The sequence below is a fragment of the Cyprinodon tularosa genome, unplaced genomic scaffold, assembly GCF_016077235.1.
Source record: "Cyprinodon tularosa strain WSP-4 unplaced genomic scaffold, ASM1607723v1 ctg680, whole genome shotgun sequence".
Classification (NCBI taxonomy): Eukaryota; Metazoa; Chordata; class Actinopteri; order Cyprinodontiformes; family Cyprinodontidae; genus Cyprinodon; species Cyprinodon tularosa.
Genome location: NW_024039430.1, coordinates 140,258 through 153,903, shown reverse-complemented (window position 1 = coordinate 153,903; position 13,646 = coordinate 140,258). Strand labels below are relative to the sequence as shown.

At 38.6% G+C, this 13,646-nt stretch overlaps 1 protein-coding gene across 1 annotated transcript; it reads right to left on the bottom strand.

The window, feature by feature from the left end:
* Positions 1 to 4,892: 4,892 nt before the first annotated feature.
* stard7 (StAR-related lipid transfer (START) domain containing 7) lies at positions 4,893 to 12,858 on the bottom strand. Its single transcript, XM_038267681.1, has 8 exons — positions 11,949 to 12,858; positions 10,163 to 10,326; positions 10,005 to 10,054; positions 9,060 to 9,170; positions 8,824 to 8,906; positions 8,613 to 8,712; positions 8,420 to 8,504; positions 4,893 to 6,532 (listed from the first exon to the last, which is right to left on the bottom strand). Exons 1-8 carry the CDS (start codon positions 12,398 to 12,400, stop codon positions 6,357 to 6,359), a joined length of 1,221 nt encoding a protein of 406 aa, XP_038123609.1. The 5' UTR covers positions 12,401 to 12,858; the 3' UTR covers positions 4,893 to 6,356.
* Positions 12,859 to 13,646: the final 788 nt, after the last annotated feature.

Below are 13,646 nucleotides of genomic sequence, written 5' to 3'. Positions count from 1 at the left end.
CTAATGCACACTTTATTCTACCTTGATAAACTGTATAGACATTTAAGAAATGAATGAAAGTTAAAAGAAATGTTTAAAGTTTAAGACTTAGATGTATATTATATAATATTGAGAGAGATAGATAGATAGATAGATCTATATTCTGAACTATTCTATTCTGAACTATATTCTACATTTGTTTTACACTTACTAAATTAGATCTATGCTTTTTTTTCCAAGCCCTCCTCGAAATTATTCCTCTAATTCACTACCCAGACTGCAATGTACGAACTCGAAGCAAAACCCCAGCACTCATTCACTGCATATATATATTTTCTGATAGCATATAAAACCTTGCACAGTATGCAGTCTGAATGGTTTATACTGAGAACAGAAAACATTTCTTAAATCTTTGTTCCAAAGTAAATGAGTTTGTTTCCTTGTATTTGCCTTCTATAGATAATGGATTTAAATTCTTGTTCTTTTGTGTTAGTTTAAAAAATAAGTTCAGAATGAAGCACACTAAATAAATATGGGCCATTTAATTAAGTAAGCAAAATGTTATTTAATGCATATATTTTTTGTAATTTAGATTATTTCAAACAAACAGTGCATTACAAAAAAAAAAATGTGCAAACAAAAAAATTTTTAATGCAATTATATAATCTTTAAGTTTTATTTTTTAATATCTAAAGTTAGTGTTTGATGGTTAAAAGGGTTTGGAGCATGAACTGATTGTAATTGGTAAAGCAGTGCTTACATTATAACCAGGACGTCTCAGCAGCTGTCTAGACCTTTCACCCAGACGGTGAGTAGGAGGTTTACACGTTATCCTATTAGGGCAGACTATATTGGTTTAAGAGACAATGCAGACCTTTTTTTTTTTTTTGCAGCATGATATATCCCAGCTACTTTCATGGTAAACACCACAAGATATAAGGAAAATTAGATTATTGGATTAGTCGGACTACAAATGTAGCTTATTCTTGTAACCCACTTGGTTACCAAAAACTGCATGTATTGCTCCTCATTTACATAATTAGGCCCGAGCAGCAAAGCGCTGCGAAGGCCTATTGTATTTCGAAAGTTTCTTATTATTATTATTATTACGATTCTTGTAGCACTTTGAACGCATTTTACGGGGACTTCGCATTTTCAAAAACTCAGGAAAACGTGGCAGTAAATTGTCCCCCGCGTGAAATAGCCGGTCTGTAATGGAATCCAAAATGGCCGCCCCCAAATTACGCCACAGCGCCCCCTAACGTGAGTTGGGGGAAACTGTAAGTCCCAGAGATTTGAAAGTTGGCACACAGGTAGATCTCGTAAAATCATGAAAAAAAGTCTCTTGGAGGTATGCCCTAAAACCCACAGGAAGTCGGCCATTTTGGCTCAAAGTGCGATTTTTGGCCATTTTTCATTTTCGCTCATGTCGAACTTTAACGAACTCCTCCTAGGGATTATGAGCTATCGGCTTCAAACTCGGTCATTATGCAGTTAAGGCATTGGAGATTAAAAGTTATCAAAGGTTTTCGTTTTTGAGCATGTTTAAGGGGTCCCCAGGGGCCCCGAAGTTAGGGTACTTTTGAAGAATTTCAAAGTGGAATAACTTTTACAAAAAAGGTTCAAATCAAACCACGTTTGGCAGTAAGGAGCCCCTTTGGGTGCTTGACCATACTGGATGGTCAAATGATGACATCATCTAAGCCCCGCCCCCTAAGGGAAGAAAGTCACTTTTTTCACTTGGGAGGGTCCCTTTGAGTCATTTTAAACACCAGCACCTTGAAAATTTGTCAGATGATAGAAAACATGTTGGTCTAACTTCGTTTAAAGCACAGAGATTTTGAGTTAAATGGTGTTGCCGTGGCACCCTGGCGAAGTGAGGCGTTTCGCCATGAAAATACGATTGGCTCTCATTTCCTCATTATTAATCAGATCTGCACCAAAATCGCAAGAGATGATCCTAGTCCAACTCCAAACAGGAATCCAGAGCAATATTTTGTGGGCGGGGCTTAATTTCACTACAGCGCCCCCTAGAAATAACAAACTTCAAACCACCAGCCCCAAGCCGTTTTTAGTGCTAGAATATTGAAACGTTGAACACATTTGCATCTCATCAGGCCCTAACTAAAAGCCTCTTGAAGCCATGGTCTAAACCCCACCGGAAGTCGGCCATTTTGAATTACAATTTACTCTCTTGTGAAAGCACTGACCTTTTTTCAAAAAATTGTATAAAATCAGCCTTTTATCCAAATGAGCTAAAACTTTCAAAATACGTTCTTTACAAAGCCTGCTGTAAGCTGGTTACAATAGCAAAGCGCTTCTTTAAAGTCCGTCACTCTGATTTTTCAAAAGTTTGCGTTCTCGCCTAATAGTTGGTCAAGTGGACAGATAATGCCAGGAAATAATTCAGCCCCTAGCCATGCTCGTTCCTAGGATAATGAAACTTGGCACACATCTGTATGAGCCCCCCACCTACAAAAAGTTTCATTGGAGCCATGGTCTAAACCTCTCATGAAGTCGGCCATTTTGAATCAAACGGCACCCTTATGAAAATAGAATCACTATGTTAAAATATTTCTAAAAAATCAGTCGTTTTCCCAAAAGCGCTAGGACTTTTGGAATATATTCCTCTAATCGGTACTTTTTTGATGGTGTACACAGCATAGCTCTTCTTAAAAGTCCGTCACTCTGATTTTTCAACAGTTTGTGTTAACAGGAAATTGTTGTATCTCAAAAAGTTTTATAGCAATCCTAGCCAACTTTGGAACAGTTATTTATCCTTTGATTATAGAAAAGACTGCCGAGTTTGGCGTGAATCCAGGCATGTTTGAGCATCTTATGGGGTTTACAACTGCCGCAGTATATGGCATTCAAGTTTAAAGATTTGTATTTCTTTAAATTATTTAATAAATCATTTAAAAAAAATCTAGGACATGCAAGATGTGTTCCTTGACATTTGTGATTTTTTTCGGGATTTTATTGCAAACTATAGATTTTTAATGAATTGTTTTGTTTTGAGTAGAGTCGGCCATTTTGAATTACATTTTACCGTGTCGTGAAATCACGGACCTCTTTTCAAAAAATTTTATAAAATCAGCCTTTTATCCAAATGAGCTAAAACTTTCAAAATACGTTCTTTACAAAGCCTGCTGTAAGCTGGTTACAATAGCAAAGCGCTTTTTTAAAGTCTGTCAGTCTGATTTTTCAAAAGTTTGTGTTAACAGAAAATTGTTGTATCTCAAAAAGTTTTATAGCAATCCTAGCCAAATGTGGAACAGTTATTTATCCTTTGATTATACAAAAGACTGCCAAGATTGGCGTGAATCTATGCATGTTTGAGCATCTTATGGGGTTTTCAACTGCCGCAGTATATGGCATTCAAGTTTAAAGATTTTTCTTTCTTTAAATTATTTAATAAATCATCTAAAAAAAATCTAGGACATGCAAGATGTGTTCCTTGACATTTGTGATTTTTTTCGGGATTTTATTGCAAACTATGGATTTTTAATTATTTTTTTTTGTTTTGAGTAGGGTGTATTACCGCTAACCGTGGAGTTTGGCAGTGCTGTTTCTCCATCTTTTGAACATATACTTTTGACCCACCACCTGAGATGGCCGCAGCATCTATCTCACAGATGAGATTCATCCCAGATATTATATTTTATCCCTAGTTTAACCCTTCCTCACCAAAGCTGTGGTTTTCTCCGGCTGGTCCAGAGGTGAAGCGTGGCGCCTTTTCCGCTGGCTGAGAAGGAGCAAGGGGGCGGCAAACTTCTAACTTGCTGAGCCTCGATTTAAGACATAAGGGGTCAAAAGCAATCAAAAGAGTTTTTGCTGTGACAAACCATGTGGGCGTGGCCAAGCATCAAAATCAGACTTTGCGCCATTAGAGTATGACTAAACTGCCTCAGGCCCTGCTTTTATTAAGGATTATTAAATTTGTATAGCCGAACACGATGCTCAAAAAAGTATATTGGAGTCATGGTCCACACCCAACAAGAAATGGGCCATTTTGGATCAAAGATACCATTTTCTTTTTTTAGGTCATGACATATCTGAGGGAAGGGCTCTTGGGTTTTTTTGAGTTTGAGACTTCAAATTAACTTTACATGGACTATAGTCATAGCAAATTAAAAGTTATCAAAATTATTATTCTACATGGGAGCATGTGGGCGTGGCTAAGCATCAAACTGTTAACTCCAGTCATCCAAAGCCATGCTTTTAGGAGGAGGAGAAGGATGATGAGGATGAGAAACAAACAGCAGTAGGAGATGCAGTGAGAGCAGCAGCAGGAAGAAGAATATGAAGAGAAGGAGCACAGGGGGAGGAGGATGATTAGGAAGATAATCAGCAGAAGGAGAATGGAGGAGGATTAAATGAAGCAGGATAAGGAGGATGAAGAGGATCAGGAGAAGCAGCAGTAGGCAGGGGATGAAGAGAAAGAGCATCAGCAGGATGAGGAGGAGATGCAGCAAGAGCGACAGCAGGATGAAGAGAAGGAGATACAGCAAGAGCGACAGCAGGAGGAGCAGAAGGAGACACAGGAAGATAAGCAGAAGCAGGATGATGATGAGGAGAAGCTGCATTAGCAGGAAGATGAGGAAGATGAGGAGAAGCTGCAGGAGGAGGAGGATAAGAAACAGTGGCAGCAGCAGAACAAGAAGGAGGGGGAGGATGAAGAGAAGCAGCAGCAGGCATAGGCTGAAGAGCAGGAGCATAGGCTGGGAAGGAGCGTGGAGGTGGAGGTCGCTTGGTTCCCGCGATCGCAACATACCAGGCGGTGCGAGCTGCGAGGGCCGCCCAATGCCACTTGTGGCTTTAATTTGAATTGTTTCTCGCAAAAAAAGGCCAAACAACAGCACTTTGTGCAACAGATGGTGACAGTTTTGCAGCTTTGAAACGAAACACACACATTTAACAGCAAATGTGTTTTATTAGGTTACATTTTCACAGCTTGGTTCGACTATGAAGATGTTAAACAAGCATTTCCAATGCAATACAAATTTTTTATATCTTACACTTCCAAATTTATTTAAAAAGCAAGACATGCTTCAAAAGGAGTAAATTAAACATATTTAAGGATTTGAAAACGGAGCATTGAAAAACAAAAGTTCACACGGATGCATTAAACACACAAATTGTAATACTACAATTTAGTACAAGATGGAGGGCTTTTGTAACACACCAGTTCGTTAGGATGTTGGTGCCATTTTAACAGGCTGTAAACAGTTTATTTAGGCAAGGTTTCAATTCACAACATGTGGTTCATTTTGTACATTCGTTTTAGACCCTGCACACAGCTCCTTGTAAAATGCATCGATGGAGAACAGTATGGCATTTCAGTAAGACTTGCATTGAAAAAAAAAAAGAAAATGCAGAACTGAAAGTCAGAGGTTAAGTACTGTAAAAGGTTTTTTTTTTTTTTGCACATAAAAATAATGTATGCTCTACAGTGACAGACAAAATCACGTAACTCAAATCAAACAAACTGAATAGATTCAACACTAAATCTCAAATGAAAAAACTTAAATATTAATCCAAAGCAAAAACCAGACAGGTTCTCAATGGCTGTGCAGTGCGATGCACAACTTCCTCACCAGATGCACATCAGTACCTTTGCTAATGAGGATTTATATGGTTATTGTAAGACACTATGCCTCTAATGCTGAAGGACAGCAATATCTTCAGAGGGCTGGCAATTTTAAACACAGTTTGATGAACAAAAGCTACTTTTTTTCCGCAAAGGTAAAGAAAAGCCCAAATTCTTCTGTTTTTCCTGTCATAGATGCATTGATCTTGTATCCCCTTTATCCAGTCATGTAACTGTATTGTGCTGCAAATAACCCTAAAACCCCATGAAATGTAAGGACTCGCTTCCCGCGTTTCCTTCAACAGCCGCAGTTCTTCATCAGGCAGTGGGTTCATTTGGCAAAGCCCTTGAATTACAGCAATAAGTCCATCAGTTTTCAGTCATAGTCACCTTCTTGTGTCAAAGTAAAAAAAAAACACATGAAAATCCACGAGGCTTTGGGAAAAACAAAATGGAGAAACAGTCCTTTGACAAAATAATTTTCACAAATAGGAAATTTGTCTGAATTTTACCAATAATAATGGAAGACACACCATTGCAAAAACAATGGCTAACAAAACCGTGCCAGTCAGTCTGTACAGTGTCCACAAAGATGGTAATGATGTCCATCATGTTCCGGCTGTCGCATTTTACAAACAGTATTACAGCATCTACAGATCAACAAGTGTCTGCAAATTAAACTGAAAACCTAACTTGTAGGAGTACCCACAAAGTTTCATTGGACGGCTTCAATCAGACTTAAGTGCAGGTTAAAGCATGCCAAAGTTGACTCTGGACAATATCCATCTCAGGCGTAGATGCGACCAGGACCAGAATGTGTGGTTTCTCCACCCATACGCTCTTGGCTTGGCTGACGGTTGGAGTCGCTGGACTTCGTGACACTGGTGTAGTCATGAATCCCCACCTCCAAGTTTTTGGCCCGCAAGGCAGCAGTATGCAGTTTCTCTAGAAAATCTGGCATACCTGACAGGGAGTTGGAAAACAGATACTCAGAAAATAGGAATGAATGGGAAAAATGCAGCTTATCATCTGCACTACGACAAAGTGGAAGGGGAGCTGATAAATTTACTATTCATAAATTCCTATTTTTTCCAGGTTTAGATTTTCTAATAATATTAATTAACCATTTCTAATATTCAAGAAACAATGTAATATATAATTAAGTGCCCATTGAAACCATCTTTGCCATCAAATTAAAACATACCAAAAGATATCTGAATCTTGTTTTCTTGTGTTCAGAGTTTAATTATATGATCATCTTAACTATAGATTAACAGAATCATATCAAGCCAGGTATAATAAAGAAAGTTAGAAAGCTAAATTCTAGTAAGTAGGTATGAGATCAATTCATTATGAAAATTCATATTCTTTTTCTTTTTTTAAGAAAGGCCAAACATATTTTGTAAGAAAACAGAACAAAAACTGATCTGGAAAAATTTTTTTTACAAGAAAATGTAAATGCCACCATTTTTAAACTGGTTTCTTTTTCTCCTACGTTGTTTACTTTCTGATCACTGCTGCACTTTATTTTCTTAACATCCACAGAGGACCAAAGCACAATTAATAAAGATATAGTAGCATGTTAAATTTGAGTTTTTAAAATAACGCTTCGGGGGCATGCTTCCTAATAACTTAACCTTAAGGGCTGGTTATGCTCCCGCAGCAGTGTGTCGCAGTGAACTTGTCGCAACTTGTGACTTATGCTCAATATTGAAGTTCATGCCACAACGCAAGAGGGACAATCACAAAATAGCTGTGGGTCTACATACGGCCGAGGCGGTGAGGAAGTGGGGGTAAGGTAGTCGGACAACGGAGGGACATGAGGACAGAAAAGAGCGGTGATCCAAGTGGAAAAATGGTCTCAGCGTTCTCGGGCACCTCGATCTTCTAGCTGGTCCATCTTCACGAGTCGTTTTCCACGATGGCGGTCATACAAACAAAACAAGCCAGTAAGGTACTAAACAAGAAATACACATAGGGTAGAGTGGATGTAGATTTGACCAATCAGAGGCCTCCTGTCTGCGGCAGTGTCAGCTGTGATGTACAATTTGGGAGATGTGTGGCAGAGTACTGTGGAGGGGGCGGGGACGTCTCCGCATTTACCGCAACACCTACGCAGACGACCTAGTTTCGACTTATAGATCAGTCTTTAGTCCTTGACGTGGCCAACCCAGGTTCAACCCAGCCTGTGATCCTTTGCCGCATGTGTCTCCCCCTCTCTTGTACCCTCTTTCCTCTCAGCCTACTTTACAATAACGAGCCACTAATGCCGCAAGAAACAAAAAACAAAGCTTCGACTTCCTACCTTTGAAGCAATCCTGAGCCTGTATTATAAATCCAGTCTTATATTGTTTACAAAACAAAACATTCGGTGATGAGAAAATCGCTACATAAAGTCAATTTTTACCATCAGAAAAGTTCGATCCCTATAGCTAAGGCTAACCGTCTTGTTAATTACCCTAGTTTCCACAAACATTTTCGGCTGATCTTTGGTATTTTTGTTTTCCTCCCCTTCCGGCCTACAAAAGAAAATGGTCTGCGTACATCTAACGCCGGGACAGCCCTCGAGGTCCACACAAAATGGTTTAGAGCCAAAGAAATTACCCTTTAAAACAAAGGTAAGCATGGCTAATTTAAATAGTGCATTCTGGATATATTGCCAGCCGTAAACGGCACACAGATACATTAGTTTGTCTAAGTCTAAATGCTACTTTTGAAGACATGAGGAATCCTGTGGTGATTCCAGCTTTCAGTTTGAAACTTTCGATAATGTTTAACCCATTTATACAACAACTATCAAATGTATGAACGATCCATGATGAATTTAAATCGCAGAAAAACGCAGCTTACCACTTGACACCATCCAGCTCACACAGTAACGAGGAAAAACCGTCTGTGGATCATCACTGTATGTCAGCAGGTAATCAAACCCATTCTGTCAGAGAAAAAACACAAACTCAATTGAAAAAAAATTTATAATAATTCAAAAACACACATTTCATAAACTTCAAAACATTTGAATACTTAAAAGCTGATCACAAACCTCATCAAAGGACTTATGGGGGCGAATGACCATTTTTGACTGGTACGTGTGGACCCTCACAAATTCCTGAGTCTCGGGGACTCTAGGATGCTGCACGGCTCTACTCAATACCAAACAGCAAGTTATGAGATTAATCATAAATTTGTTTATGCCTCTAAATGTACAAAATACCAACCAAAGTTACAATTCAACAAATACTTAGGAGTCTTACCTTGACACCAAGATCATCATATTATTTTCCATGTCAACATCGTATCGTCGCACATAAACATAATCCCTTGAATACATTGGATACTGTGAGGAGAGATTTAACAACATATCAATAGTGTGATCCAATCTATAAACTGAATATCTGGATTAGTTTTGTTTTAAATAAATATTAGAAGGACTATAATAAGCTCTGAACACTGAAATGTTCTCATACATGCAAACAAACAGCAAACTTACTGGAAAGTGTGTTGCCCAGTGCACAACTTCAGAGCCTGTGTTGGGATCTCTATCAACCACTTCAAGCTTGATAACCAAGGAATCCCACTTTTTCCTGTACTCTGTGTCCAACTGGAGGAGAGAGAGTAAATAGAGCACAAGCATTTATCGTTTGTAATGTTTCCCCTGCACACAGGAAGAGAAAGTGGGTTATGACAGTTATAAAAAAATAAAATATCTATGTTATTTAAAAATTCAATAAAAACACACAATGTTAAAATATGAAGTATACAAAATTACTTTGTTGTGTATTTCCTGGTTCAAATATAAGGCTTTAACTCGTAAAACCTTCTGAGCATTTCAGAGCCAAACATTTACCAAGTTGGTATTTATTAAATTTCTAAAGAAAAACAGTAAAACAAATGGAGATTTTATTCTGAACTGGTAGAGTCCTATGTTACCGACCGTTTGGCACCTAGACAAATTAAAAAGATACATTTTAAATAAAACTGCAAACTTAACATTTGGACAGGATTCACTTACACTAAATACAGATTATTTTAAAACACAGATAGTAGTTTTTAATGTCAGTTTCTGTTTTGAATCATCTTTTTTTTTTGGAATGTAAAACATTTTTTAATCCTGAACCCAGAGGCTCTCGAAGACAAATAAACCTAGTGACATAAACCTTTGCTTTAATCTAAAAATAAGATAAGGTACAAAGCACTATTAGAAATTCCAGTGATTCTCTTCTGGATTAAGGCAAGCATTTTTCCATGCTTCTTTTTTCTTACTTCTCTACACTTAAAATATTATTTTTCCTCCTCCTTTAAAAAGCCAATGTTTCCAGACTGAGAAATAACTCTAAAGTTTACCATTCTTAATCATCTTCTAAGCTATAGTTTAACATTAATACTCTGCTGAACAGGAAACAGGATTAGTAGAAAATAAGATTAATGAGTTTACCTGTACATTGAAGAACTGTCGTGGTGTGACATCATTGTAGGAACCCAATACTGCAGTGAAAAACAAAACAAAATAGATTTAGTCTGCAGAAATACAAACTCAGATGGTTCTGACACATGCAGATAAGAAACCTGGTGTCAGAAAGCAATGATGCCAACCTCGATATTCATAGAGGTGACTGTTGGGAATAGGCCTCTTCCACACTCTGAAATCCTTCTTCTCCACCACAGCTTCCCAGCCACTGTCTGGTTGTCCAGCCACAGTAGCAGAGGGTGTGCATAGGCTTTTCACAGCCTCCATGGCCTCAAGCTCAAGTCCACATCTTTAAAGAGATGCCAGCATTAGAATACCATTAGCACAAGAGTTACAACTAACATGATAAATCACAGATAAGCTAAGCCAGCCTGAATAGGCTTGTAATAACCGTTTACATAAATGGAGGAATTGGCTGATTACAGGTGCATAGTCAAAATAAGTTCCAATTTCAAATTGGTGACATCTTCGATTAAACCGGTCACATAGTTTAAAGTCCTTATGTGAGATGGCAGACAAAGAGCTGGAGTGATCCACACCTACTACAGCTATATTTTGTCCCTTCTCTACTTGTTGCTTTACTCTGCGTGTTCAACTTTTTTCCTAGTTAGTAGAAAAACAAATTAGCCATCTGGGCTCCTCATTCCATCCATTAAGGACATTTCACCCTAGCGCTGTGTGTCCTGGGCCGGTAACATCATCAACGACCCCTCACACCTCCATCATGGAGTGTTCTCCCTGCCGTTCTCTGGGAAGAGGCTTCGCAGCATCCGCTGCAGGTCCAGCAGAATCTGCAACAGCTTTGTTACCCGCTGCCATCAGACTGTTGAACTCTAAACTGGACTCTGCATCACATTTGCAACATTGTTTTGCAATATACCAATGTGCAGAACTTTTATAATCCCTTTAAAAGGGACACAACTAAAATATTCTACTGCAATTGGCACCATATTTATTTTGCACTGCACTGAACCATTTCATATTAATGCCCTTTTGCACCATTCATTTAAACAGCTTTCTTTTCTCCTACTCCGTTTACATTCTTAATCACTGGTGCACTTTATAATGGTATAATGTTCATTTACTGTTGTAAGCTGTAGGAGACAGACTTTCGTTTTTGTATACAATCTGTGCATACAAAATGATAAAGTTTGTCTAAGTCTAAGGTGGCTGGGGAATATTTATTTTTCGTGAAAAACTGTTTCAAGCAAAAAAAAATAAATCCAATAAATCACTTTTATTTAAGATATACAATTTTAAAATCTATATTTAAAAGTGCAGATCTTTAAACCAGCGGACAACAGACTTAGTTAGATGAAGCATGCAGCTGGGAAAACAATGCTAGTTGTGATTAAGCCTTAATTTTTAACCCCCATTTCTCATACATCACCATTTTGATCCCTATAATGTTTTCTTCAGGAGTTATATAAGATGTAGTGAAAACGGGCCAACAAAAAGTCCAGCCAGGGGCAAAGCAGAATGTTGGCATCAATCGCATGAATGCAAGGACCTGTAATATTATAGCCTTTCAAACAGTGTAACCAAGGACTGCAGTGATGACTCTTATATTATGCCAAGTTATTTTACAGACTCATAGATCAAGTATCTTTTCAGGCTTGATTTTAAAAAGTTATACAATACACAACTTTAATGCCCTTCAATAGCAAATTAAGTTACCTTCACTATTAAATTCTGTTCTAATGTGATTTCTTAATTTTTCACTGAAATATCATTAATCATATACAAAATGCACAAGAAAAATCCCTGCTGCTTTAAAATGATCAGTAACTAGGACAACTGTTGGGTGTTCAGTTCACTAAGGTATGAAAATACCTCTATGTTGACAAGTTAGTTTGCACCAAATAATTGCACAGATATGTCCATGTTGCAGGTAAAAGATGGGATCCTCACCTGCGGATCTCTTCATCTTGAATCTTCTCGTTTTCCCACATGAACACCCCTGCAAGGGCCGCCATCAGCTTCCCGGTAGGGGCGTGACTGTTCTGAAATCTGCGCCATATGTTGCCGATCAGGGTCCACCTGGTTCTCTCGGAGTACAGGTTTGAGTAAAGCTCGCCCACTTGGCAGGCACGTCGCAGCCTCTGACCGGTCACAAAGCCGCAATGATCTGCAAATATCGACAGCAGTCCTTTCTTCTTCCTCTGACCCGGGGCCCTGGAGGTCCCCACGCCTGCCCTCTGGAGCCATGACAGCAGCAGGCCCACGTTCCTTCCCAGCCAGGGGAAACTCTGGAGTTTCTCCCCCCTCTCCTCCACCGGTCGCCACAGAGACCTGCGGCTCTGGAGCCTCATCGTATTCACACCGATCTCGCAGATGGGACGCCGAGGCACAGAGTGAAACATGACTGACAGCTATGACCGTGACACAAGGTCCCAGAGGAAAATACCAAAGACAGGACAGCGGCTGAAAGGTTACAGAGCTAGCTAACAAAAAACTAACGCCACGGAAATAACCACCATAGATCAATCCTATGTTCTACAGAAGCGCGAGCTCAGTTACTTATGACCATAACTTCACTTTGCTAGCAACTGTTAGTCAATCTTTTGCGTACTCGTTACATGTGTCGTTAGCATTAGCTAGCAGGCATTCAAGACTAGCTATTGCGCCACAAACAAAGACACAAATCCCCTGCAAAGCCACTTATATCTGCAAACTGATCCGTTTAAATTTGCTAGATGAACTGTGTGGTCATACTAGACCTCCGTTGACCTGTTTAGCTCTTGTATTGACAACCTCACGCTTTCCAAAAACTCTCCTAGATCATTTGACCTCCTCTTCCTATTGAATCTTGCACGCCCACTCATAAGCCCCGCCCACATTAGCGGAAGTTTTCAGCGTATAACAATTCTAATTGGTCCATATGGATGACTATCTTAATTAGGCGGATACACGCTAGCAAGTTTGTATGCTTTGCTTTAAAGAAAAGCCAACGGTCAGCTCTTTTACTGATCCTGGGTCGGCTATCTTGTCCTTAATCCCGTAGAACCTCCCTGCGTTGCAAACTAAAGCTTAAACGTAAATCCTGATCTAGGATCGGTATAAATGAAAAGCAGAAATGGCTAGATTTAAGAAGGAAGTAGTAAAAGTCGCCCTCAAGTGGCGCTGATCAAAAATACAGTTAGTTATGCAAAAAAAAAAAAAAAAAAAAAAGTGAGCATTTTAAAAGAATATTTTAAGGCAAAATTCAAAATGTACTGTAAAGGAAGAAAATATTCTAACATAGTTAACTTTGGAAAAAGATTGGCTTCTGATTCTTCCCTTCCCCAGGTCCACTCGTTTTAAGGCCTCCTGTGCTTTGAATACTTACCCATTAGTAGTTTTAAATCATTAACACAGCCTTGTTCAAAATTAAGAAATATGTTCAAGTGAGAGTGTTTACACATGCCATAAGATTAACTGTAATAAAGTCCAAAAAATAATAATTTTTCTTTAACAGTACATTGCTAGTTAAATAAAAGAAAATGCTGGGTTCTATTGCTGTTCTTTTTATTATTTCATTGCAGAAATATTGATTCAAAGTCAATCGACAAAAGTCAGCACAACTAAACGAAAAAAAGAAGAAAGGCATGAAAAACTGACCACCCAGAC